General features: G+C 45.7%; 2 protein-coding genes across 6 annotated transcripts in view; both read right to left on the bottom strand.

Annotated features, from left to right (window-relative positions):
• Window positions 1–3,195: 3,195 nt before the first annotated feature.
• Window positions 3,196–7,621, bottom strand: LOC113036967 (coagulation factor X). 2 transcript variants are annotated; one of them, XM_026193614.2, is made up of 10 exons: window positions 7,462–7,621; window positions 7,212–7,384; window positions 6,752–6,776; window positions 6,506–6,619; window positions 6,280–6,414; window positions 5,344–5,606; window positions 5,147–5,261; window positions 4,677–4,873; window positions 4,474–4,599; window positions 3,196–3,738 (listed from the first exon to the last, which is right to left on the bottom strand). In XM_026193614.2, the coding sequence occupies exons 1-10, from the start codon at window positions 7,532–7,534 to the stop codon at window positions 3,493–3,495; spliced, it is 1,467 nt and encodes a 488-aa protein (XP_026049399.1). In that variant the 5' UTR covers window positions 7,535–7,621; the 3' UTR covers window positions 3,196–3,492. The 2 variants fall into 2 exon arrangements, with proteins under 2 accessions (XP_026049399.1, XP_026049400.1); XM_026193615.2 differs by lacking the exon at window positions 6,280–6,414.
• Window positions 7,553–25,000, bottom strand: part of masp1 (MBL associated serine protease 1) — a 37,831-nt gene continuing 20,383 nt past the window's right edge. For 3 of the 4 annotated variants that reach the window (XM_080289133.1, XM_080289135.1, XM_080289134.1), the window contains one exon: window positions 20,846–23,260. In XM_080289133.1, the coding sequence (XP_080145259.1) occupies window positions 22,793–23,260 (468 nt within the window). In that variant the 3' untranslated portion in view covers window positions 20,846–22,792. Of the gene's footprint in view, window positions 7,691–20,845; window positions 23,261–25,000 lie in introns of those variants that run through there. The other variant, XM_080289136.1, reaches the window with a different exon arrangement.

Genomic DNA, 25,000 nt, shown 5'->3' with positions numbered 1-25,000 from the left:
GTAGCACCATATCACCCTATTAGAGCACTTGGCTCTCGCTCTGCAGGCCTACTTGTTGTTCCTAGAGTATTTAAAAGTAGAATGGGAGGCAGAGCCTTCAGTCTGTTGTTGTGATTTGTTGCTGAAAAATGAATTGAATTCACGTTGATTTAGATAAATCATCATCCCAGTCTGTCCACTGCTGATGGACGACTGAAGACCGGAAGAAGCTGTTACAGACTGATGACTCTTCAGGACCCGGGCCCTATTTCAGGAAGCCGGTTTAGAAAACTCAGAGTGAAAAACGATACTCAGCGTTGAGTAACCCCGAACTGTCCAACTCGGAATATTCGGTTTCAGAAAGGCTGATAACAATTAGTTCAGTCAACGCGGAGTTGCTTTAACCCCAAGTGAAGCGCGCGCACGAGGATACATAAAGCCCTGATTAGTGGAGCACAGATTAAGCGAGTCACCATGGAGACGGAGGGAAAGAAGGCGCGGTCAATGTATCTTACAGCGCTTGAGGCCGAAATTCTGATGGCAGCATATGCCGATAACATGCAAATTTTGCGGGAAAAAAGTAACACAGCCACAGCTGCAAAAGAAAGGGAGCATGCACGGCAAAACATAGCCGACAGAGTCAATGCGTGAGTGTTAATTTAAACATTGATCGAGGGATTTCCACCCATTTAACACGTTATTTTATTATATTTTATTTTTTATTTCATACATTTTATTTTGTGATGTGATGTGAGCGCAGGTGCAACCCAACAGGCCCCAAACGTTCCTGGCAGCAAGTAAAAATGAAATATAAAAATATAGTCCAAACAGGTAAGGTGTAATTGTATTATGAGCCATAGTGCTTGGTCTGTTTGTCCCATGTAAATCAATTGCAGTTAGAGGCTACATTAATTTTCTTTCTGTAAGCACTTATTGAAATTATCTGAGCACATTACAAGTACATATTTGCTTACTCTGTATGCTCAAATGTGGCCCGTTATAGCCAACAGAAAAACAGGTGGGGGTCCTCCACCACCACCACTCACAGAGCCTGGCCGCTTGGCTTCCACATTTGTGATAACGTTGGCAGCATCACATATGATCTTCACAGTGCAGAGAACACAAATTAGCATCCATTACTATGATGAAATAATTTGTTAGTTTGAAATGCTACAGGGAACTATGTACCTGTACATTAATGCTGTGGAAAGACTTCCTGTTCACATAGTCTCCTTCATTTACTGAAGGAGCAATGATTGGAATGTGAGTGCCATCTGTACAGCCAATCACGCCTGGGAACCCTGAAAATAAATGTAAACTTTAAGTAGTAGTTCAAGTATCACCACATCATAAATTAAGTTTTGTTCATCCTGATACCTGCAATTTTGTGGCATCCCTCTTTGATAAATCTTGTGGGTCTATGACCGGGGAACACCACAGACGAGTACAGGAGACGTTTCAGTGCAACTGTAACATTCCTGACTGCCCGACAGACGGTAGCCTTGGAAACGTGCTCAGCGTCACCAATATTATACAGAAAGCTCCCGTTTGCAAAAAACCGAAGTGCGATACAAATAATATGTACAGAACTGAGAGGATGTCCGCGATGTGTCACATGAGCAATATTAGGCCTGAGGATGTTATTCAAATAAATTATAGATTGTGCTGAAAAACGGTAACGTTCACACAGGAAATCATCAGGAAATGATAAAATGTCCAAACGCGCTCTGATCACTCTCTCCCGGCGGAGAGCTCTGCGGAGAATTTGGGCTTCAACATCTACTGGCTCTTCAAGGAAGGAGCACGCCATGTCTGACACTTCCTACAGTCAGGTTTCTGACAAAGAGGCGGAGAACGTCAGGGTTAGTTGAAGTAAACCTGCTAGGGGGCAGGTTAGCTTCACGGAGTGTGTCGTCATAGTAACTCACTCAGAATTAATCTAAACTCGCTTTGTGAAACCGAAAACCCAGAGTTTCCGTTAACTCAGGGTATACTTACTCAGAGTTTGCTCTAAACCGGCTTCCTGAAACAGGGCCCTGGCCTTGCTCCACAATCGGTGTCCCCCTTATTCTCATGCAAAGCTCTGTAGTGCCTAAGCATGGATGAGGTGTTGTTGTTATATCCCAGCTCCCTGGCACATAGCAAACACTTCACCTTGTACAAAAGTCAAGACAGCTTAACATAAATTGTATTGCACCATCAGTATCATGAAAATACATCGTCTGTAGAAATTTACATACTTTGTTGGGAGGAATAAGATCAAAATGTTCCCACACAGGGGAGGACATCCTCCTCTTCTTAGCTGGCTCCATTCTCTCCTGACTTTCTCTCCTCACTCTCATAAACCTCCAAACTGTCTCCAAACTCTCACTAACAACTCTCCATCAAACACCCACATTTTGAATGAAGTCTGAGGGGTTTATATCGCTGTCATATCTCGCGGCAAAGTTCGAACCACTTCATGAACCAGTCACGTGGTACAGCCGGGCAGCGAGGCTTCGGACGTCATCATTTTCAGCTCCTCCCATAAATGAAGCAAGCCTCGATACAGAACGTCCCATCACTATTGAATTGCTCACCTTGGAAACCTAAATGTCTGCATAGTCTGCTTCCCTACCACCTTCCTTGACGTTCGAGTCTGACTACTTCACACCTGTGAATGACTGCCAGGCCCATTATGTAACGCGCTGCTCATGTTATGGCACAATGCTTTATGATGCAACATTGTTTTGTTTCATTGCTGTGTTTATGTGGGAGGCACTCAAAAGCTCTTATTAAAGAACCAAAATCAACATGTTTGCACAACAATGATGACATGATCTGTTTACTGTAACAGCAACATTCAGATATTACTGCTTAGACCTGCATTCAATCTAATGTCCAGCAGGGGGCGACTGCTCTGGTCTGATTGTCTGAAGTCTGTAGGAAATGAAATGATCTGAAGGGTTTGTGGTCTCAGCTGCTGGGTTCACAGCTTATCCAATAACAGTGAAAATGATCATGCAGGACGATAAAAGCCTATTTTTACCGAGCGTGCAGCGTCGCCTGGTCAGCTCGGCCCCTTCACTCTTCCTGCCAGGTCTCAAAAATGTTTGAAACCTGAAAAACAACCTCAAAGACCAATATGTGACATCACAGTGACCATCTCATATGTATAGTCTGTGCATGTATGTACCCACAGGTGTGTGAATCAAACATCATCCAGGAACATGAAGAGAAGCTTACACACGTTGTTTATTTGGTGAATTTTGCTCCTTGACATTTATTCATAGACAAACACAGCAACAGATTTACTGCATGCTCCTTCACAGCATTGCTTTAAATCTCAGGGTGATGCTTCCTCTGTGGTATTAAAGTACTCACTATGCATACTCGCTGTACTATTACTGCAGCAGATCCCTTTATGGCGTCAGTGTGGCAGCAGTGTTCAGAGTCGGTTTGAAGGTGGTTGCAGCTCACTCGGTATCCCATAATCCCCTCACATGAAACCGGGCACGCTTGGCTCTCGGGGCTTCACGGGCTCCCAGTGCCGTTCACGTCCCGTCTCTCCATTGTGTCTCGGATCCAGTTGAGGAAGTTGCCCAGTCGGGTGTAGACACCGTACTTGCCACGGGCGGCACATTTCTCCCCCCAGCTGACGACCCCGGTCAGGAACCAGGTCCCCCTGTAGTTCACCACAAACGGCCCTCCGCTGTCCCCGCTGCAGGCGTCCTTACTGGCCTCCAGGTAACCTGCGCAGTACATGTTGTCTGTGATCACCTGCAGGAAACACAGGAGGGGCCGGGCATCAGGGCAACGTGGGAACGGCTGCGTCTCTATCGCTGACCCTGGTCTGGTTTGATTTGGTCATAGACGGTATCGCTCGAGTGAACAGCACACCTGAGACGGGGCAGATTTACATGTACACCTGTACACAAACAATGCTGACAGCAGATGCTGTGCATCATGTTCAGGTGTCCACAGTCTGCTTAGTGCAGGATTCAAACACGTTACAGAGAGCACACCTGTTCATCCAACAGTTCTTCCTGTAAGGACACATGAACAGGTGTGCTCTTTATCGTCCTCTACGACCCCAACTGTCGTTCAGCAGTGCTGCTCGCCGAAGCAGTTTCCACCCTCGTTTCATTTTGTAGAGATGACACTACTACACTCAGTAATCAGATTACAGTTACTTTTAGAAAAGGTCATTACTTGTATTAAGTATGACGAATGTGCAGCAGTCCCCTGCTAACATGCTAACCTGTGGACCTCCATCCAAAAACTGTCCAGCCCGTCGGTGTTCACCACGAACGTGGCGGTCTATCGACAGCGGGCGTACCAGGTAACCCTCTAAGTAGCCCCCCCGGATCCTCTGATAAACAGTCTAGTTTATCAGAGGATGCAGCAGCTTTTCTAACGTTTACGTCACCTGTTGCTGTGTTGCTGCTCTTTCTCAAACACTAAGTATAGATCAGCAGTTGCTGCGGGGTTGGGCTCAGACGCTCAGCTGATCACCTGCTCGGTGGTGCTGATGCAGTCTTTGTAGCCGACCACTGGGAGTGTCACCTTCCTCAGGAACCTCGAGGAGCGGCCCAGGTACTCGGTGGCCCCCCAGCCCGTCACCACGCCGTGGTTGTCCTCCTGGGCACACGGACACAGTCGGCATCAGACAGATGGGCCAAGTCAGCTGCAGCACTCATCATTTCCGATGAAATTACCTTCAGCAGGTATTTGGAGAGGTGGGTGTCGGGGAGGCAGGCGGGGACTGCGGTGGGGCCCTTCTGAACAGGCCGGGCGAGATAGAGCAGAGCGAGGTCGCTGTCGAAGGTGAAGGCGTGGAAGTGAGGATGAATGATGACCTTCTGGATCTTTATCTGCTGCTCGCCTGGATCGGGACGCTGCTTGTCGTAGTCACCTGCAGACACACACACACTCAGAAAACCCAGCTCACACACACATTCCTGCACTCAGACTGAAGGGACAGCATCGATGAACCGAGATGCCGCAATCGCTGCTGCAGCCAGCAGAGGGCACATACCTGAGTGTAGTGGTTTTACAGACGTGCAGAAGCCTACACAGATGTGTGAACAGTGTCTGATTAGCATTCAAAGTATGCGTGTTTACATGAGCACCCCTGCTGCTCTGCCGCTCACAGTGGGTGAGGTCCACTGTAAACCACCGGCCTCACCTATCGTAATGTGGTCTGCAGACTCTTCAAAGCAGTGAGCGGCAGAAACGACCCATCGGTCAGATACCAGAGTCCCTCCGCAGAAACCGAAGCCGTCAGACCTGTGGATCAGAACCTGAACAGAAACGCTCAGAGTCAGCACGTTCACACAGCTCAGAACAAGGTTCTGCTTCGTTATTCCACTGATCCCTCCAAACCTGCCAGGGGCTCCCTCCTCTCCTCTCCAGGGATCCACCCACAACACGAGGCTGCATCTCGCTACCTCCTGCCCCTCCACTGTCCGTCAGGTTCCCTCCTCTCCCTGTTGCGTTCGCTGTCCACACCTCTGTTGAATTAAGTTCAGGTAGCCAGCTGTCTGTTGCATTGTAATCCCACGTGGCATCGTCTGTCTCCAAGGAACTCAGCAGAGAGCGACCTCGATCCAAAGCCTCCATCTGCTGACGGCCGCAGGGGAACGCCACTGAGCAGGAACGGGAAAGAAAGATCACGAAATCAGCTCAGATTAGCCGTGAGACCAACAAAGACACAGACATGAATATATGAATAATGATTAACACCAGTGCATCATGGGAATTCCCCAGCATAACTAAGGGAGGATTCAGGGTCACCTGGTCCAGCCCTAACTATATGCTTTAGCAAAAAGGAAAGTTTGAAGCCTAATCTTGAAAGTAGAGATAGTGTCTGTCTCCTGAATCCAAACTGGAAGCTGGTTCCACAGAAGAGGGGCCTGAAAACTAAAGGCTCTGCCTCCCATTCTACTTTTAAATACTCTAGGAACAACAAGTAGGCCTGCAGAGCGAGAGCGAAGTGCTCTAATAGGGTGATATGGTACTACAAGGTCATTAAGATAAGATGGGGCCTGATTATTTAAGAGCTTGTATGTGAGGAGCAGGATTTTGAATTCTGGATTTAACAGGAAGCCAAAACAGGAGAAATCTGCTCTCTCTTTCTAGTCCCTGTCAGGACTCTTGCTGCAGCATTTTGGATCAGCTGAAGGCTTTTCAGGGAGTTTTTAGGACTTCCTGATAATAATGAATTACAGTCGTCCAGCCTGGAAGTAATAAATCCCGTCTGCACTTACTGTAGTATTATGTGCAGTAATACTAATACAATGTGGGTCCTGGGAGTGTTACCGGTCTTGGAGCAGCTCTGTCTGTCACTCTCTAGGAAGTATCCGTCAGCACAGCCACACTGAACTCCAGCGCCACCTGCCAGGTCTCTGCAGTACTGCATACAGCCACCATTTCTATAGTGGCACTCCAACACCACTACCCAAGGCAATTTTCATAAATATTTCATTTGTCAGGTGTCATTTGCTCGATTTAAAGGTGGTGTACCTGAGTTTCAGGTGTTTGTTACCTGTGTTGCAGATCTTGCCCTGATACTGGGGAGGACAAAGACACGTGAAGTCTCCTCGGTCCAGGGTGCACATGCCTCCGTTCAGACAGGGGTTGGTCCCACAGGGGTTCAGGTCTAAGACACACAGGTGAGGAACTCAGCTGAGTCATTGGTAGAAGACACCTGATAAGATTTCAGACTGTAGTCAGACTAAAGCACATCCAGCTGAGCTGCCACAAACTGAGTGACTGGGTTGTTCGTACTCACTTGTGTATCTGTACCAAAACTCCATCTGTGGGACAAGGACTCAGAGTTAGTGACTGCAGCTGTGGTTATGTTGAACGACTGTGTAAGAGTCTGCAGACACGACAACGCTCTGCATCCTGTGTGTGCGCAGCTAAGCTGATCTCCTGCTCTGTAATCGTCCTGATTCGTGTCCGGGATGAACGAGGGTGATGTTTTCTGATGACTTCCATCATTTCAGCTGCTTCCTCTACACACACTCTGCTAGCTACACACCCTTGACTAGAACTACGTCGAAATCCTTATTTAAGCATTTAGCTCCACCCGCTGAGGGTCAGGTTTTGGGCCCAGCATCATCAATCAGGACGAAGCGGTCCTCTCTGGGTTAGCACGGGTCTGTGGTGCTGACTTTGCTTTAATATATGTTTAAATAAAGTAACACGGTGGTAATCTGCTGCTGCGTGGGCGGCGGTGGGCTTCGTACCGTCTTCTCCTGGGTCTGGAAGATCTCTGTGGCCTCTTCCAGTGAGCAGCGCTCCTCGTAACACTCCCGCTCCAGGTTCCCGGGCAGCATCTCCTCCAGGAAATGCGAGTTGGCTCGTCGCCTCCTGGAGGAGGAGCGCAGGATCTGGCCGGCCGCCGACCGATCCAAGAACACTGAGGGGTGGACAGAAAAACGGAAACACTCAGACTGTGCCGCAGAGGCGGAAAACACGAGCGTGGGTGTGTCTCACCTGAACACTGGATGAGCGCAGAGCAGACGAGCAGAGCGCCAACGCTCAGAGTCACGGCTGTGGACGGCAGCATGTCTGTCCGACGGCTGCGGGCAAAATGGAGGATGGAGGAGCAGCTGACGGATTGATGGTTAACCACAGCTCAAATATTGACACGCAGATGTCACATCAGCCGCAGAGACGACAACACGTCTGAACTCTGTTCTGCTGGAGTATTTTCATTGCTGACCTGTAAAGGTGAAAAGGTCAAAGGTCACAGCACCTTTTGATGATCCTGTAGGAAGCAGCTGTTCATGAAAATATTCCAAAGGCTTAAGAGGAACGGAGCCAACTCTGGAATAACCTTCAGAGCACCGACAGCGACACGTGCAGGGCCTGCTGAACAGAGTACACGCGGTACTGCAGTATCTGTACTGCAGTACAGATACTTAGAAGTAAACGTGGAGGTAAATGGACTGTGTGGAAATGAAACAACCTTGCCTTTGATTCAAAACAATGGCGATGAGCAAGCTAGCACACAGCTAAGGAGCACAGATGACATGACCAAGAAAGTAGACTCTGTGCATTATTATAAATCCTCAAGTGATAATCCCCCCTTAGACTGTCTTGGTGCAAAACCAAGACATAAATCATGTCTCCTGGAAGGGGGAGGACGTATCACAGGCAGGGCACAGCGAGCTGAAATCTCTGAAACCGACTGGCCTTCACTTCCTACGAGACAGAGAAGCTCTTCTACCCCTGTATACGGGAGGAAACAGGACTGGACAACCGTGAATAGGAAGGTTAACAACAAACCTCCAAAACAACTGAATGTGAAACTGCAGAACAGATTTGCTCCACTATCAAAGGACCCTGGATCTATATCGGACAACCATCCATCTAAAAGTAGCGAAATAAGGTCTGAAAATCTGTTGAATAGCAAAAGACCACAGGGAAAGCTAAAGGCTAGGCCTGAAACTCTGATTGTGGGTGACTCTGCCGTAAAGGATGTACAAAGGATGTGCGGTAAGAACACTAAAGTCCTCTGCTTTCCTAACGATATGGTCAACAACCTGAAGGAGAGAATTCTTCAAATTGCAGATGAATATCCAACTGTGACAAACATTGTTCTGCATACAGGGTCAAACGATGTGTCCAAACAACAGTCGGAGGTTCTGAAACGGGACTTTACTGGATTATTAAACACTGTAAACTCTCTGAATGCAGCTGTATTCATCAGTGGACCTGTACCGCCGGTCAGAGGAGGAGACGAGAGATTCAGCAGGTTGTTTACACTGAATAAATGGCTTATATCAGCATGTGCTGACCAGTCAGTGCATTTTATCGACAACTTTAATATTTTTTGGGAACGCAGGCATCTGTTCAAAGCAAATGGATTTAATTTTAACAAGTCAGGGGTGAAACTGTTCACCTCCAACTTGTTTTATTCCATACGTCATCCATCTGTGCTTGGAGCCAAGGCTGAGATAAACGAGGAGTTATCTCATAAAGAGGAACAAACAGTACTCCAAGAACAGACAAAGCCCAGCAGAAACCTTGAGGAGGAGCTCCATTTGCCCCCACCCGGGAAGAGCCTCAGAAAGGAGAGACATCCATGGCATCTGAGGAAGAGCCTCAGAAAGGAGAGACATCTGAGGCAAGAAGAGGGGTCCCTATTTGCCTCCAACGACCAGGACCAGGGACCACGACCTTCCCCAGTCCCCCAAACCCCTGACAGGCCATCACCCTCCTCCCCCTCCCTTTCTCCCTCCTCCCCACACCTGAAATTCACTGAGGAGATGATGGAGCGGGTCAATGCTGGGCTCAGATCTACCCCCCGTCCCAATCCCTTTTTGTCCCCCATAAACCCCCCACCAGAGCGGCCAAAGGTTCGCCATCGAGCCCCACCCTCAACAGAGCAATCGAAGTCACATTGCCCAGCCTCGCCCCCCTTAGTTCCTCTTCATGCCCTGTCTCCGCAGTCTGATGTGTGATGTGTGGAGGGTCCGGGCTGTGAGGATTATGGCAGTGGTGACTTTTCCCAGGAGAAGCTGGGACCCTGTTTACTAGAAGGTTTTAAAATTTCTGTACTTTTAGGTGACAGGAGACATGTGGCCTGGTCAAAACACAGAGAAATGCACTCTAAAAGATCTTTAAACATAGTAAACATACCTTGTGTGCCACAGACTGCTCCCAAACACGAGGGGACAAGTAATACCTCTAAAACACTTAAGTTGGCTTTATTAAACATTAGATCTCTAGCTGGGAAAACATTTTTAATTAATGATTTAATCACTGAGCACAGCCTTGATTTTATGTTTCTAACTGAAACTTGGTTGGACCAAAGTAACAGTGGAGCTGTTCTCATCGAGACGACCCCTCCTAACTACAGTTTTATCAGTGAGGTCAGGGTGAGCAGGAGAGGAGGAGGGGTCGCTGTCTTATTTAATGAATCATTTCAATGTAAGCAGCTATCTCCTGGAAGTTTTCAGTCTTTTGAATATGTGGCTTTACAGCTGAAGGCCCCATCCAAAGTTGTGTTTCTTAATGTTTACAGGCCTCCCAAATACTGCACAGACTTTTTTAATGACCTCAGTGAACTGCTGTCTGTGATCTGTGTTGATTTTGACTGTGTAATTATTGTTGGGGATTTTAACATTCATGTGGACAACCCTCAGGACAAAGGGACTAAAGACCTGAGTAACACTCTGGGCAACTTTGGGCTGACTCAGCATGTAACAGAGGCCACACATAATAGAGGACACACTCTTGACCTACTGATCTCCAAAGGCCTGAGCATTTCAAAGGTTACTGTGTCTGATGTGGGCGTGTCTGATCATTACTGTGTTTTCTTTGAAAGTAAAATCTCAGCCCACACAAATATATCAACAACAGTGATCACAAAACGGTGTATAACTGAACACAGTAGTGCAATTTTTAACCAGGTCTTCCCATTAACACCTGACCTGTCCAGAGGGTCAGTCAATGAGCTCGTCAATAGCTTCAATGCTAACATGTTAAATGTAATGGACACTATTGCTCCCATTAAGGTGAAGGTTATCTCTGGAAGGAAAAAGTCTCCATGGAGAAACTCCACACTGGTGAAAAATGAAAAAAGAGAGTGTAGGAAAGCTGAGCGCAGATGGAGAAAAACAAACCTCCAGGTTCATTATGACATCTATAAAGAGAAACTTCACAATTATAATTTACAACTGAGGAGTGCAAGGAGGTCCTACTTCTCTGACATCATCACTAAAAACAGCCATAATGCTCGGGTCTTATTTTCTACAGTTGACAGGCTAACAAACCCTCCTGTGTCAGTGGCAGCTGAACTTCATTCGACCATGGCCTGCAATGACTTTGCCAAATTCTTCACAGAAAAAATCCAAAAAATTAGACAAGCAATTGGTACATCAACAGCAGATCCAGGATATGTACTGTGTCCACCAAAAAACTGTTTAAACACCATCAAACAGTTTCAACCTATTAACAGCAAAGACCTGGAGGACATCTTAGGTCAACTGAACTCCTCCTCCTGCTGTTTAGATGTCCTGCCAACAAGTTTTTTCAAAAAGGTCTCAAAGACTTTGGAGTCAGACCTGTTACAGATCGCCAACTTTTCTTTAATGTCAGGTGTGTTTCCAGAATCACTAAAAACTGCTGTAATCAAACCTATACTGAAAAAGGACAATCTTGACAAGACACAAATGAACAACTACAGGCCGATCTCAAATCTCCCGTTTTTAAGTAAGATCATTGAAAAAGCAGTTTCTCAACAGCTCAGTTACTTCTTAAAACAGAATAATTGCTACGATGCCTTCCAGTCAGGTTTTAGACAGAACCACAGCACTGAAACCGCTCTGACCAAAGTGTTTAATGACATATGTCTGAATACAGACAGTGGAACAATGTCAGTCCTAGTTTTACTGGATCTCAGTGCAGCATTTGATACAGTTGACCACAACATATTACTCAAACGACTGGAGAACTGGACAGGTCTTTCAGGAACTGTACTAAACTGGTTCAAAACATACGTAGAAAACAGGAAATACTTTGTATCAATAGGTAACTTCACATCTGAGCATACAAGTATCACATGTGGAGTTCCCCAAGGTTCCATCTTGGGACCCCTTCTGTTTAACATTTACATGCTCCCACTGGCACAGATTATAAACAACAACAAAATAAACTATCACAGCTATGCAGATGACACACAAATATATATCACAATGTCACCAGGAGACCGAGGCCCTGTACAAGCTCTTAGTAAATGCATTGAGGAAATCAATGACTGGTTGTGCCACAATTTTCTCCAGCTAAACAAAAACAAAACTGAGGTAATAGTCTTTGGCGCCAAAGAAAAACGATTACAGGTCACCAGAGAACTTCAATCTATGCATCTAAAAACCACAAACCAGGCGAGAAATTTGGGTGTAGTGATGGATGCAGACCTAAACTTAGAAAAACACATTAAGACAATAACAAAGTCAGCTTACTATCACCTCAAGAATATATCAAGGATAAAAGATCTGATGTCTCAACAGGACCTGGAAAAACTAGTCCATGCATTCATCTTTAGTAGGCTTGATTACTGTAACAGCATCTTTACAGGTCTACCTAAAAAATCAGTCAGACAACTACAGCTCATTCAGAACTCTGCTGCTCGAGTCCTCACTAAGACCAAAAAAGTGGACCACATCAGTCCAGCTCTGAGGTCTTTACACTGGCTGCCTGTCCGTCAGAGGATAGACTTTAAAGTTCTGATGCTGGCCTATAAAGCTCTGAATGGTTTAGGACCAAAATACATCAGTGACCTCCTGACCCAGTATGAACCATCCAGATCCCTCAGGTCATCTGGATCCGGTCTTTTATCAGTTCCCAGAGTCAGAACCAGACACGGAGAAGCTGCATTCAGCTTTTATGCTCCTTATATCTGGAACAAACTCCCAGAAAGCCTCAGATCAGCTGAAACACTCAGTTTATTTAAATCCAGGTTGAAGACTCACCTGTTCTCAGCTGCATTTGAATAAAGCACCAAATCCACACTTTAAGCTTAAATTTCAAAACTTACATTTAACTACTGATTTTATCTACTGTTCTGATTTTATCTGTTTTGATTTTATATACTGTTGTTTGTTTGTTTGTTTGTTAATTAGTTAGTTTATTTGCTTGTTTTAATCAATTTTAAATCCTGCTTTTTATTTGTTCTTGTTTCTAATGTCTCTGTAAAGCACTTTGAATCACCTTGTTGTTGAATTGTGCTGTACAAATAAACTTGCCTTGCCTTGCCTTACAGATACTGCAGGGTTGCTGTGATGTAGACTGGCCTGACGACTGCTCAGTGTTAAGTCTGATTGTTGAATGTTGTCATTGTGGTTCTTAAATTTGTAAAGTCTGAGTTCAATCTACAGGATCAAGACATTCCTTTGTCTCTGACCACCAGACACTGTGTGCTGGGGGAGGTTTTATCGCAGATACATCCTGTCTGACAGATCTGTTCTTCTGTTGTTGCTTCCTGCTTTTATGACCCTTTTGGTCAGCAGGAGGTCACACACACACACACACACACACACACACACACACACACACACACACACACACACACACACACACACACACACAGAGTGCCTTGTCTTAGAACCATTGGGGGGTTTTACGGAGGGAGGTGCTTGTGCTGTGTGTTGCAACTGTGTTTGTCAATAAAAAGGCTACGAGGAAGCTGCTCTTTGAAGGATTTGCAGTCAGGTGAGCAGCGTGAGCTCCAAGAGCTGGTTCTGACCCAAAACTTCCCTCATGAGCGAGTTGGTTGTTCTGTCTTGTGTTCTTCATGATGAATAAGTCTCTGTGGAAACACAGACCAACCCTCGGCCTGCACCTCCAGTGAAAGCCTATTGGTCCAGCAGAGGGAAACCAGACCCCTGAGTGACTGATTGGACACACCTGCACGCAGGCTGAGGGGGCAGCTGCAAGCAGAGGGTGCCGTTTGGCCCTCATGGCTTCATTTTCATTCCCATTGTTAAACCTGAAAGCTGTTTGAGGGTGCCTCGCCCCCCCGCTGTGTTTGTTTAGGGTTTAATTTGACTTTGTGGTGGTTTCCTTCAGTAGTTGGTGTCTGCCTGCTTTATGAGAGGAGCTGTTTTGTACTGGCTGGTTGTTTCTGACTGTGATCGGTGTTTGTGTCTTCATGTCCTTTCACCTACTGGGCCCTATTTCAGGAAGCCGGTTTAGAGCAAACTCTGAGTAAGTACACCCTGAGTTAACGGAAACTCTGGGTTTCCGGTTTCACAAAGCGAGTTTAGATTAATTCTGAGTGAGTTACTATGACGACACACTCCGTGAAGCTAACCTGCCCCCTAGCAGGTTTACTTCAACTAACCCTGACGTTCTCCGCCTCTTTGTCAGAAACCTGACTGTAGGAAGTGTCAGACATGGCGTGCTCCTTCCTTGAAGAGCCAGTAGATGTTGAAGCCCAAATTCTCCGCAGAGCTCTCCGCCGGGAGAGAGTGATCAGAGCGCGTTTGGACATTTTATCATTTCCTGATGATTTCCTGTGTGAATGTTACCGTTTTTCAGCACAATCTATAATTTATTTGAATAACATCCTCAGGCCTAATATTGCTCATGTGACACATCGCGGAAATCCTCTCAGTTCTGTACATATTATTTGTATCGCACTTCGGTTTTTTGCAAACGGGAGCTTTCTGTATAATATTGGTGACGCTGAGCACGTTTCCAAGGCTACCGTCTGTCGGGCAGTCAGGAATGTTACAGTTGCACTGAAACGTCTCCTGTACTCGTCTGTGGTGTTCCCCGGTCACAGACCCACAAGATTCATCAAAGAGGGATGCCACAAAATTGCAGGTATCAGGATGAACGAAACTTAATTCATGATGTGGTGATACTTGAACTACTACTTAAAGTTTACATTTGTTCTCACGGTTCCCAGGCGTGATTGGCTGTATAGATGGCACTCACATTCCAATCATTGCTCCTTCAGTAAATGAAGGAGACTATGTGAACAGGAAGTCTTTCCACAGCATTAATGTACAGGTACATAGTTCCCTGTAGCATTTCAAACTAACAAATCATTTCATTATAGTAATGGATGCTAATTTGTGTTCTCTGCACTGTGAAGATCATATGTGATGCTGCCAACATTATCACAAATGTGGAAGCCAACTGCTCAGCCTCTGTGAGTGGTGGTGGTGGAGGACCCCCACCTGTTTTTCAGGCCTCCGCTTTTTTTCTGTTGGCTATAACGGGTCACATTTGAGCATACAGAGTAAGCAAATATGTACTTGTAATGTGCTCAGATAATTTCAATAAGTGCTTACAGAGGGGAAATTAATGTAGCCTCTAACTGCAATTGATTTACATGGGACAAACAGACCAAGCACTATGGCTCATAATACAATTACACCTTACCTGTTTGGACTATATTTTTATATTTCATTTTTACTTGCTGCCAGGAACGTTTGGGGCCTGTTGGGTTGCACCTGCGCTCACATCACGTCACAAAATAAAATGTATGAAATAAAAAATAAAATATAATAAAATAACGTGTTAAATGGGTGGAAATCCCTCGATCAATGTTTAAATTAACACTCACGCATTGACTCTGTTGGCTATGTTTTGCCATGCATGCTCACTTTCTTTTGCAGCTGAGGCTGTGTTACTTTTTTTCTGCAAAATTTGCATGTTATCGGCATATGCTGCCATCAGAATTTCGGCCTCAAGCGCTGTGAAATACATTGACCGCGCCTTCTTTCCCTCCGTCTCCATGGTGACTCGCTTAATCTGTGCTCCACTAATCAGGGCTTTATGTATCCTCGTGCGCGCGCTTAACTTGGGGTTAAAGCAACTCCGCGTTGACTGAACTAATTGTTATCAGCATTTCTGAAACCGAATATTCCGAGTTGGACAGTTCGGGGTTACTCAACCCTGAGTATCGTTTTTCACTCTGAGTTTTCTAAACCGGCTTCCTGAAATAGGGCCCTGGTGAGCCATCAAATGCAATGATAATATAGCATGCAGTAATGTTGCTAAATGATATAACAATATTATACAACTGTTATAAGTTACGTGTGTGATATTTATATTTGTGCTTTGTCTTTATTGTCTTTCCTCAGGAGAACAATCTCCAATAGATGAAGACCTGGTTACCATGGTGATTGAGGACTCCCAGCCATTTAGCATTGTGGAGGACAAAGGATTCAAAAGATTTGTTAAATCATTAAATCCTAGCTATGTTCTCCCCACTAAAGGTTATAAAAGCAGTGAAAATTTAGTTTTTACAGAATAAAATGTGAACAGGCAGGACTGAGGCTCAAAGCCTCAGTGTGTAGCTGTCCATACCTCAACGTTACAAAAGCACAACTACTGTCCACACCCCAACCACACCTCACCTCACAGTAAATGATCATTTCCATTTCAAGCATTTCCAAATAATCATTTCCCATACTGCCAGTATAAATATACACAGTATACTGCCATCACTACAATATACATGTCTTACACACTCCTTTTGTTGTTGACATTTACAGGCTGTGTGCAAAATGCCACACTCTTCAAATTCATGCCAGCTATTATTTTTACGTCCAGTAGGTGTCCTGCTAGAGCAAATGAAGCGTCGCGTTGGGGTGAACCAATTGGATGAAAAGATGGCACGGCACGGCACGGCACGGCACGGCACGGCACGGCACGGCACGGCACGGCACGGCTCTGGTGACACCGCTCACCTCTCCTCCCTCCTGCGTCTGGTAGAGACTGGCTTTAAATAGGGCCATCAATTTCCCTCCAATTGCCCAGCCAGTACCACTCACTCAACTGAGGGATCTAAAGCTCTACACAGATTATCTAAAAACACAAAACCTCTACACACTTCTAACATGCACATTTACACAACTAAATGGCAGTATTAACAAAAGGAAAAACATTCAACAAATCCCTTTAAACATTAACACAGACAAAAGGAAACCCCTCCACTTGGTTTTTCCTGATGATGTCATGTGTGACATGATCAGGACTTTAAAATGAGGAAATGCCAGGCGGGCGTTTCCCCACACCTGACACTCATGATGACTGAAAAGACAAACAGAGTAAGTATGAACAAATGACTTAATCTGTAACATAATAAAGTATAAAGAAACATAACTTAGTATTTGTCTTAATTTGCAGAATGTTTGATTTGCCGGCAACAAAACGCTTCCACAAACAAACCCGGATAGTGAGTGAAGCAATGTTACTTGACAAATAGCAAACCATAGCAAATACATAGAAACAGAATGTGTACAATGTGCAAAAACAAGGTAAACACATGTGGGACAAATGGAGAGAATTGCAACTGCTTCTCCACTTTGTCACAACAGGTTTATGTTCAAACTGAGGCCAGACGTGAACAACAGAACAGACAAAGGTTTCCACTGATGTCTGATCCAACAGCTGCTGGTTCACTCAGTCAGTCCAACTGGTTCCCAACAAGTCTGTCCCACTGTGTGAAAAATCTTACGGGCTTTACAGAGTTCTCAAACCACTTGGACAAAAAATACTTTGTGGTGGAGGTGGAGGCAGGCTGAAGCACCTGTGCTTCAGCCAGTTTTCTAAACCGGCTTCCAGGGCCCTATTTCAGGAAGCCGGTTTAGAAAACTCAGAGTGAAAAATGATACTCAGGGTTGAGTAACCCCGAACTGTCCAACTCGGAATATTCGGTTTCAGAAAGGCTGATAACAATTAGTTCAGTCAATGCGGAGTTGCTTTAACCCCAAGTTAAGCGCGCACACGAGGATACATAAAGCCCTGATTAGTAGAGAATGTCCGCGATGTGTCACATGAGCAATATTAGGCCTGAGGATGTTATTCAAATAAATTATAGATTGTGCTGAAAAACGGTAATGTTCACACATTAAATCATCAGGAAATGATAAAGTGTCCGAACGCGCTCTAATCACTCTCTCCCGGCGGAGAGCTCTGCGGAGAATTTGGGCTTCAACATCTACTGGCTCTTCAAGAAAGGGGCACGCCATGTCTGACACTTCCTACAGTCAGGTTTCTGACAAAGAGGCGGAGAACGTCAGGGTTAGTTGAAGTAAACCTGCTAGGGGGCAGGTTAGCTTCACGGAGTGTGTCGTCATAGTAACTCACTCAGAATTAATCTAAACTCGCTTTGTGAAACCGAAAACCCAGAGTTTCCGTTAACTCAGGGTGTACTTACTCAGAGTTTGCACTAAACCGGCTTTCTGAAACAGGGCCCTGGGGCCCGTTCTTCGTACGTCGCTCACTACATCCAAGATCAAATGACACATCCAAGACCAAATCATCGCGCTAACCGTGAGCTCGCTAATCCGGTTCCCCGAACACACCTGCTGTTGACGATTAGTACAGCTGGAAGCAGTAATGTGAGATCACTGGGTGTCGTAAAAGGGGCTACGCATCGATAGTAGAAACATTGATCGGCAACCCGCTGATTGGTCGGCGAAAATGTCGAAGGAGCGCGCTCGGCTCGGTATTTTTCGGCAGCAGAGCAAGAACCCTTGAGTGAGGGATTTCAGGAGTTTCAGAGTTTAATTAAAACGCAAGGGAACACTGCAAAGGCTGCAAAAGCAAGGAGAGAGGGCTGGCAGGAAGTTGCTGACAAATCAAACTCGTAGGTAATTTAATAATAATAATAATAATGGAGTGGATTGATATAGCGCTTTTCAAGGCACCCAAAGTGCTTTACAATGCCACTATTCAGTCACTCTCACATTCACACACTGGTGGAGGCAGCTACGGTTGTAGCCACAGCTGCCCTGGGGCAGACTGACAGAAGCCATCGGCCCCTCTGGCCAACACCAGTAGGCGGTAGGGTAGATTTATTATATTACACTATATTATCCAATATTATATTACATTATATTATATTGTTATATTTTATCCTCTTTCACATTACAGCCACAACAGGACCCACTAGAACATGGGAACAAGTAAAAGTGAAATATAAGAATATCCTACAGAATGGTAATATTTATCACTTATATTGCTTTTAGTCTTTTGGAAAGAGACCCTGAAATAATCTGTTTGTTTGTTTATAACAGCAACCAAGAAAAGGGCAGAGCAAAAAAAGACAGGTGGTGGTCCTGCACCCCCTCGTCAACAAGTTGGTTAAGTAAATAATACCCTCACGGGAATATCGATATCTCTCTATGAGCACACTGTCGCGCTGAGCTAAAGGATCCTGTCTGTCCCGCAATATACGCTGAATTCTGAGGACTCTCCTTATCAATCTTGCACCTTCCGCAATGGGTGGCTCGCGTAAACGGACAGGACATGGCTGCGACAGACTTCCCAAATCCACCTTCGCTTTGATAGCCGTGGTCTCTCATCTTGATTACACAAAGTAATTTACTATTACTACTCTGAAATATGGATTACATCTGTAATAATCACATACATGTAATAGAATGTTAATAGTTCATTTCCCTTTTTTAGGAAATGACCTGCATGTATCTGTGTGACATCAATAAAAGGATCAAGTGCTGCATTATCTTTAGTTACATTGATGTTATTTATTTATGGTGAAACAGTGGTGGAATATCGCTGTTGCTTTCGTATAAATGAAGCGGACATACCTGCGTGGCCGCGATCTAATCCTGTTTACATAAAGTAAACCTGCTCCCCAGCAGGTTTACGCTTACGGCTCTGTTGCTATGACAGCAAGTCCCGGATGAGCTTCGGGGAACCGACTGATCCAGGATCACGCGAAATCGTCAACAATCTAATCCAGCTAACTTACTTAGCGAGGTACGAAGTGGCAGCCGCGCCACTGTCCCAGACTGCGTGTGTTTTATGAAAACGGGCTCGTGATTTACGACGCATCCGAAGACCTGGAGAAGAGGAAGTTGATGGAAAAGGGAGCAGACGACCCAATACCACGCATCCCCGTACCCAAGCAGCGGACGCCATTCTGGGAAAGAGCGAGCGGGGCGCCGCGGCAGACCCGGATGAAATACATCCAGGAAAAGCTCCAGATTCAAGCATATGGATAGTAACACCTAATTTTTTCCCCGCACCTAAGACTGCAGTTCTCCTCTGTAAAATAAGAGTAACAGGTTTGACCGCAGTTATGGGATGTTACTGGCTTTCTCCAAGAGCGCTGCTATGATGAGCCGAGATTACCAAGCAGCACTACGAGGGGCTCTCTGGGACTCTTTTTTTGGGGGGGGGGGCGACCGTGGCTCAAGAGTTGGCAGTTCATCTTGTAATCAGAAGGTTGCCGGTTCAAGCCCGGCTCCGCCAGTCTCGATCGTTGTGTCCTTGGGCGAGACACTTCACCCGTTGCCTACTGGTGGTGGTCAGAGGGCCCGGTGGCGCCATGTCCGCAGCCTCGCCTCTGTCAGTGCGCCCCAGGGTGGCTGTGGCTGCAATGTAGCTGCCATCACCAGTGTGTGAATGTGTGGATGAATGTGCGTGTGAATGGATGTGTAAAGCGCTATATAAATACAGACCATTTACCATTTTCTGGCAGGAAACATCTTTCTGCCACCGAGCACAAAAAATTGTGTAAAATGGGGTTTAAAATCTGTATTATTCCTCACATATAAAAAAAAACATTCTAGAGGAGTGGCCTTATTGTCAAAGTACATTTCCAGCTTTCCTCACAAATCAGAGATGAGGAGGGGCGTTATATGCTGGCTAAAGGGTACACAGATCACAAGGAAGTTACATGTTTAATGTGTACAGACGGCCAGGGACTGATAAAGATCTGATCAGGACCCTTTTTGAATTAATTGCAACAGAAACATCAGGCGTATTAATATGTGGTGAGATTGGAATATTCACTTGAATCCATTTCTGGACACGTCCAGTAAAACTAAAGTGTCACAATCAGAAGCTCTATATGTTAAAAGGATGCTTAAGAAGAAGGGTTGGTTTTCACATTCCCACCATATGTATTCAAGACTGGACTATTTTTTATGTCACACTTTGATAAGCACAGGATTGTAAATTGTGATATAGGGCTGAGAGATATTTCGGACCATGCAGGCGTGTACCTGACACTCCATCTGCACTCATGGACGCTTCATATTGGTCTACTAAAGGATGTAAAATTCAAAAGGTTTGTAAAAGAAGAATTTAAGGAATACATGGACTATAATAACAATGGTGATGTTTCTCCTCAGTATTTTATGGGATGCAGCGAAGGCAGTTCTTAGAGGGAATCTAGTTTTGTGGTCCTCATATAAAAAAAGGAAACAGAGAAACATCTAAAAGACCTCATTGAAAAGTAACAATGATGACACCTTATCACAAATGAAAGAAGCACAACAGATATTAAACAGGTTATATGATGACCAAATAGAGAAAAGGGCTAAATTCATGCAGAATTATTATGAAAATGGTCCCAAATCCAAGAAGCCAAGAGGAAACAGCAGGCTGACAGATTTATTCAGAGAATTAAAAACCCAGCAAATGATAAGATATGACATGAAAAGCATAAAGAATCTTTTGTGACCTATTATACCCGACTGTACGCAGAACCCACCACGACAGATGTGCCCTCGTGTTAATGCATTTCTTTCCTTGATTTACCATCGATAGGAACAAAATAAAAGATTAACACCAACAGTAACTGCGGAGGAGATTAACCAGGCCGTTTCAAATAAGATGGCCGGTGAGGACGGCTACCCGGCAGAGTGGTACAAGCAGAGATCTCGTAGCCCCTCTGCTGAGGGTTTGCTTTAACCATGTGCTTACAGGGGGAGATACCCCCATCCTGGAAACGAGCAGGTATTTCAGTAATTCCCAAACCGGGTAAGAACAAAACAGAACGTGGTTCCTACAGACCCATATCAGTCGTGAATATTGACTACAGGATATTTGCAACACTATTAGCTAAACAGTTGGAATTTATAACTTCAGAACTAGCAGATACAGATCAAACAGGCTTTGTTCGAAACGGACAAACTCACGATGATGTGAGGCGGGCTCTCGTTCTAGTAAACAAAATAAAAAATATCAAATCAGTAGCTGTCTGACTGTCTGACTGCTGGAATGATCTTCAATCAAAGCTTTATTCGTCACATGCAGGTTGCCCTGCAGTGAAATGGGACCCCCCCCCCGACCTTACACATATAGCACAAACATTACATGGGGATACAGGTCGGAGATTGGTAGAATCAGAGAAAAAACATTGAAATGTACACTACAGTGGGGAAAGTACAAGAGGAAAAAAGAGACCCCTACTCATGCTGTGCTTCCATGGTAGGACAGCATGAGAACAGGAAACAAAAAACTCCTTTGCACAAAAAAGCACATAAATGTCCACAGCACAACATTGTGAAGACATGACAAGCCACAGGGGTGGGTGGGGGGTGAGGAGTAATCCGAAGAAACACAGCAGCCACCCTGCACAGCGCTATCATTCCAGCGCGGCACACAGACCCGCCGTGTTCCCTCGCCGGAAACAAGCATCGAAGGCGTTGGAAAGGGAGGGGGGATGAGTGAGTGCCTATCAGTGTAAGTGTATGTGTGTACGTGTCCATAGTTCAGCGGAGACAGTGTCCTTCGCTCTATCAGGCTAAGTAAACAGTCTGCCAGCCAACCCAGGTGGCCTTCATGGGACGGGAAGAATAGTCATCACACAGTCGTTATCAGGGAGTTGGGAGTTGTTTTGGTGGGCTCCAGCCTTGGGCCTAGCAGCTGGCGCCGTGGTGTCCAAATGTTGAATATTGTTGATTTCTCCTTTGTGAGCAGCTCAAATTTAGCCCTCTGACACTGGTCCCTCGATCTCCCGTTGGAGAGCCGCGAGCCTCCCCATGATGGTATCAAACTTCTGTTCCATGGTGTTGTCAGTCTTTTGATTCTGAGACCTCACAACTGCAGTGATCCGTTCCGCGATGTTTTCCAACTGTCGCTCAAGGGTGTCATTTTGAGCAGGCCTTTCGCTGATGTTTCCCCTCATACCAAGGACTGAGGAAATCGGACAAATACCTTTTATTAAAACTACTGGCTGGTGCAAAGAAAGCCATAACTCGCAAATGGCTAAACGTGGCTCCACCGTCATTTTTGGACTGGATAGGCATTACCAAGGAAATTTACACAATGGAGAGACTTTTTCATTAAGACTTGCTGCTGATAAATTTGAGAAGTAATGGAAAAAATGGGACCTTTACTTGAATGGAAAAATATTATAAATTCTGGTACCAAAAGTATCATCGCTGTAATTCACCTGTTTGATTTGATTGTACCATAAATGGATACCTTTTTTTTTTAATGCATCTTTGCAAGCCTAGTGCTCTGTACTTGTTAATGTCTGAATGTTTTGTAAAAAATATACAAAACTACCAATAAAAACAAAGTGTTAAAAAACCCAGCATCACCACCAGGGGGCAGCGTGAAGGTGGCTCTGTATCCACTCCACGTATTTGGCCACTCGGGTATAGACTCCATACACTCTCAGACTCCCGCACTCCTCTGGTCCACCCCAGGACACCAACCCAAACACCGCCCACCTCCGGCTGACCTCGTCCTCCATTACAAATGCACCCCCGCTGTCCCCTAGGCAGGTGTCCCGCCCCCCCTCGAAGAAGCCGGCACAGAACATGTTGTCAGTGATGTTGTAGCTGACGGAGCGCGAGGCGTAGCTCGCCTCACACTCGGCCTGGGAGACCACAGGCAGCTTCACATACTGCAGGAGGTCAGAGGTCATCTCGAGGTCGGTGTCCGACACAGGGTCAAAGGTCAGAGTGGATGAGGGGGAGGAAGAAGCAGAGGCATTGGGGTTGGAGATTCCCCAACCAGCAACCACACCCAGAGAGTTGGGGGGAGGTGCCAGGGGGTCATCCTGGGGTAAAGACAGAGGTCAGAGGTCAAGCAGCAGACAGATCAGTAAAATATTTACATCCTTAGTCGATCTGATCTCACTGCCTCAAACAGGCGATGACATCACCAGTAAAAATAAAGAAACATGTGATTCAAAAATACTGGAAATAAAGCAAACGTGTCCACATCGAGCCCAAAGCAGACGTGTCTGAGACGTCATTGCTGAACAGTCATTTAAGATTAGTTAGTAAATAACAATTAGCTAATGTTGTTCATGAGACTAAAATCATCTCACTGTGTTAATGTGAATATAATATGGCCAATGTTATAGTATTGTCAGATTATATATATATATATATATATATATATATATATATATATATCTCGTAGTGGTTAGACTACACGCCTTTGGAACCCAGGATCGCAAGTTCGATTCCTGCCTTGGGCGTCTGTATCCAGTAAGGGTCCTAAGGCTAGACCCCCTATGCTAAGCAAGCCTACCGCAGACATGAGCGAGACAGATAAATATGAAGGCGTCGCCCGGATCAACAAGGTCCGCGTCAGGTGTTGAGGAACCAGGGCACCCTGACGAAAAGTGGGCTACTGGAACAAGAAGGCATCGGTGGGCAAGAGATGAAAACAGGGCGTTGTTGGAATGCTACTACGCAAGTAACCCCGGCGGCAGGGGCTACATGAATAGGATGACGGACCTATGGATTCTTCGATACCCAACATCCACAATGACGGCGAAACAACTAGTAGCTCAGTGTTCCAACATTCGAAAGAAGGGACTGCTCTCACAGCTAGAGATTGACGAGGTACAACACAAATGCTACGGCAAGGAGGAGTCAGGACGCCAGGTCAGGGGGGAGATATCATCACCCCCACCCGAGATTGGGTACATAGCCCCAAGTGCGATAGGAGAAGGATCGTTGAGTGCGAGAGGAACTGACCTGAAAAAAAGGATAATGGCCAAGCTTGAAACCTGGATCCCCCGTAGCCGGTTACCAAGATTACGTAAAGTACCCTCAGAAGGTCTGCTAGATGATGTTAATGCAGCACTACGGACAATACCTACAACCACGGTTACCGACACTAACAAGCTGATCTACAATACGGCAGCAGTGATCAGTGAGATGCTTGGCTACAAGTTGAACAGCGACAAGGGGCAGTACCCTCCATGAAGAAGGAGGCTAGAGGGCAAGATCAAAGTAGCACGGAGGGAGGTTAGCCAACTAACGGAGTTGCAGAAAGGTGCGACAAATAAGGTGCATAAGAAATACAGCAAGCTGTCCATACCTGAGGCCTTGGAAACTGCCAAGCAAAGACTCACAGCCTTGGCCAGCCGCTTGAGGAGGTACACCAGAGAGATAGAAGGCAGGAGAATAAACCAGCTGTTCTCCACAGAACCAGCAAAGGTGTACTCTCAGTGGCAAGGGAACAATAAGAGAACAGCACCACCAAGGCTGGAGACGGAGCAATACTGGAAGAGCATATGGGAGAAGGACGCAACCCATAACGGCAATGCTCAGTGGCTAGTGGATCTGAGGGCTGACCACAGCGACCTCCCTGAACAGGGTCCAGTAACCATCACAGTGGCAGATATCCAAGAAAGGGTCTCCAGTATGAAGAGTTGGACAGCACCAGGGCCCGACATGGTTCACGCCTACTGGCTGAAGAAGCTGACTGCACTCCACGAGCGTCTGGCAGCACAAATGAACCAGCTGCTAGTTAACGAGAGACACCCGGAATGGCTAACCGA

Source organism: Astatotilapia calliptera, chromosome 14 (genome assembly GCF_964374335.1).
Source record: "Astatotilapia calliptera chromosome 14, fAstCal68.1, whole genome shotgun sequence".
Lineage (NCBI taxonomy): Eukaryota > Metazoa > Chordata > Actinopteri > Cichliformes > Cichlidae > Astatotilapia > Astatotilapia calliptera.
This window is presented reverse-complemented; position numbering and strand designations above follow the sequence as displayed.

What these genes read in the sequence shown, in the direction of transcription:
- LOC113036967 (XM_026193614.2), bottom strand. Translation starts at nt 7,534, where the DNA reads ATGCTGCCGTCCACAGCCGTGACTCTGAGCGTTGGCGCTCTGCTCGTC. An exon ending in TGCAGACCACATTACGATAG is followed by an intron (nt 4,874 to 5,146) that starts GTGAGGCCGGTG and finishes GTGTGTCTGCAG; the next exon opens with GTGACTACGACAAGCAGCGT. An exon ending in GCATCAGCACCACCGAGCAG is followed by an intron (nt 3,739 to 4,473) that starts GTGATCAGCTGA and finishes TGTTTCCTGCAG; the next exon opens with GTGATCACAGACAACATGTA.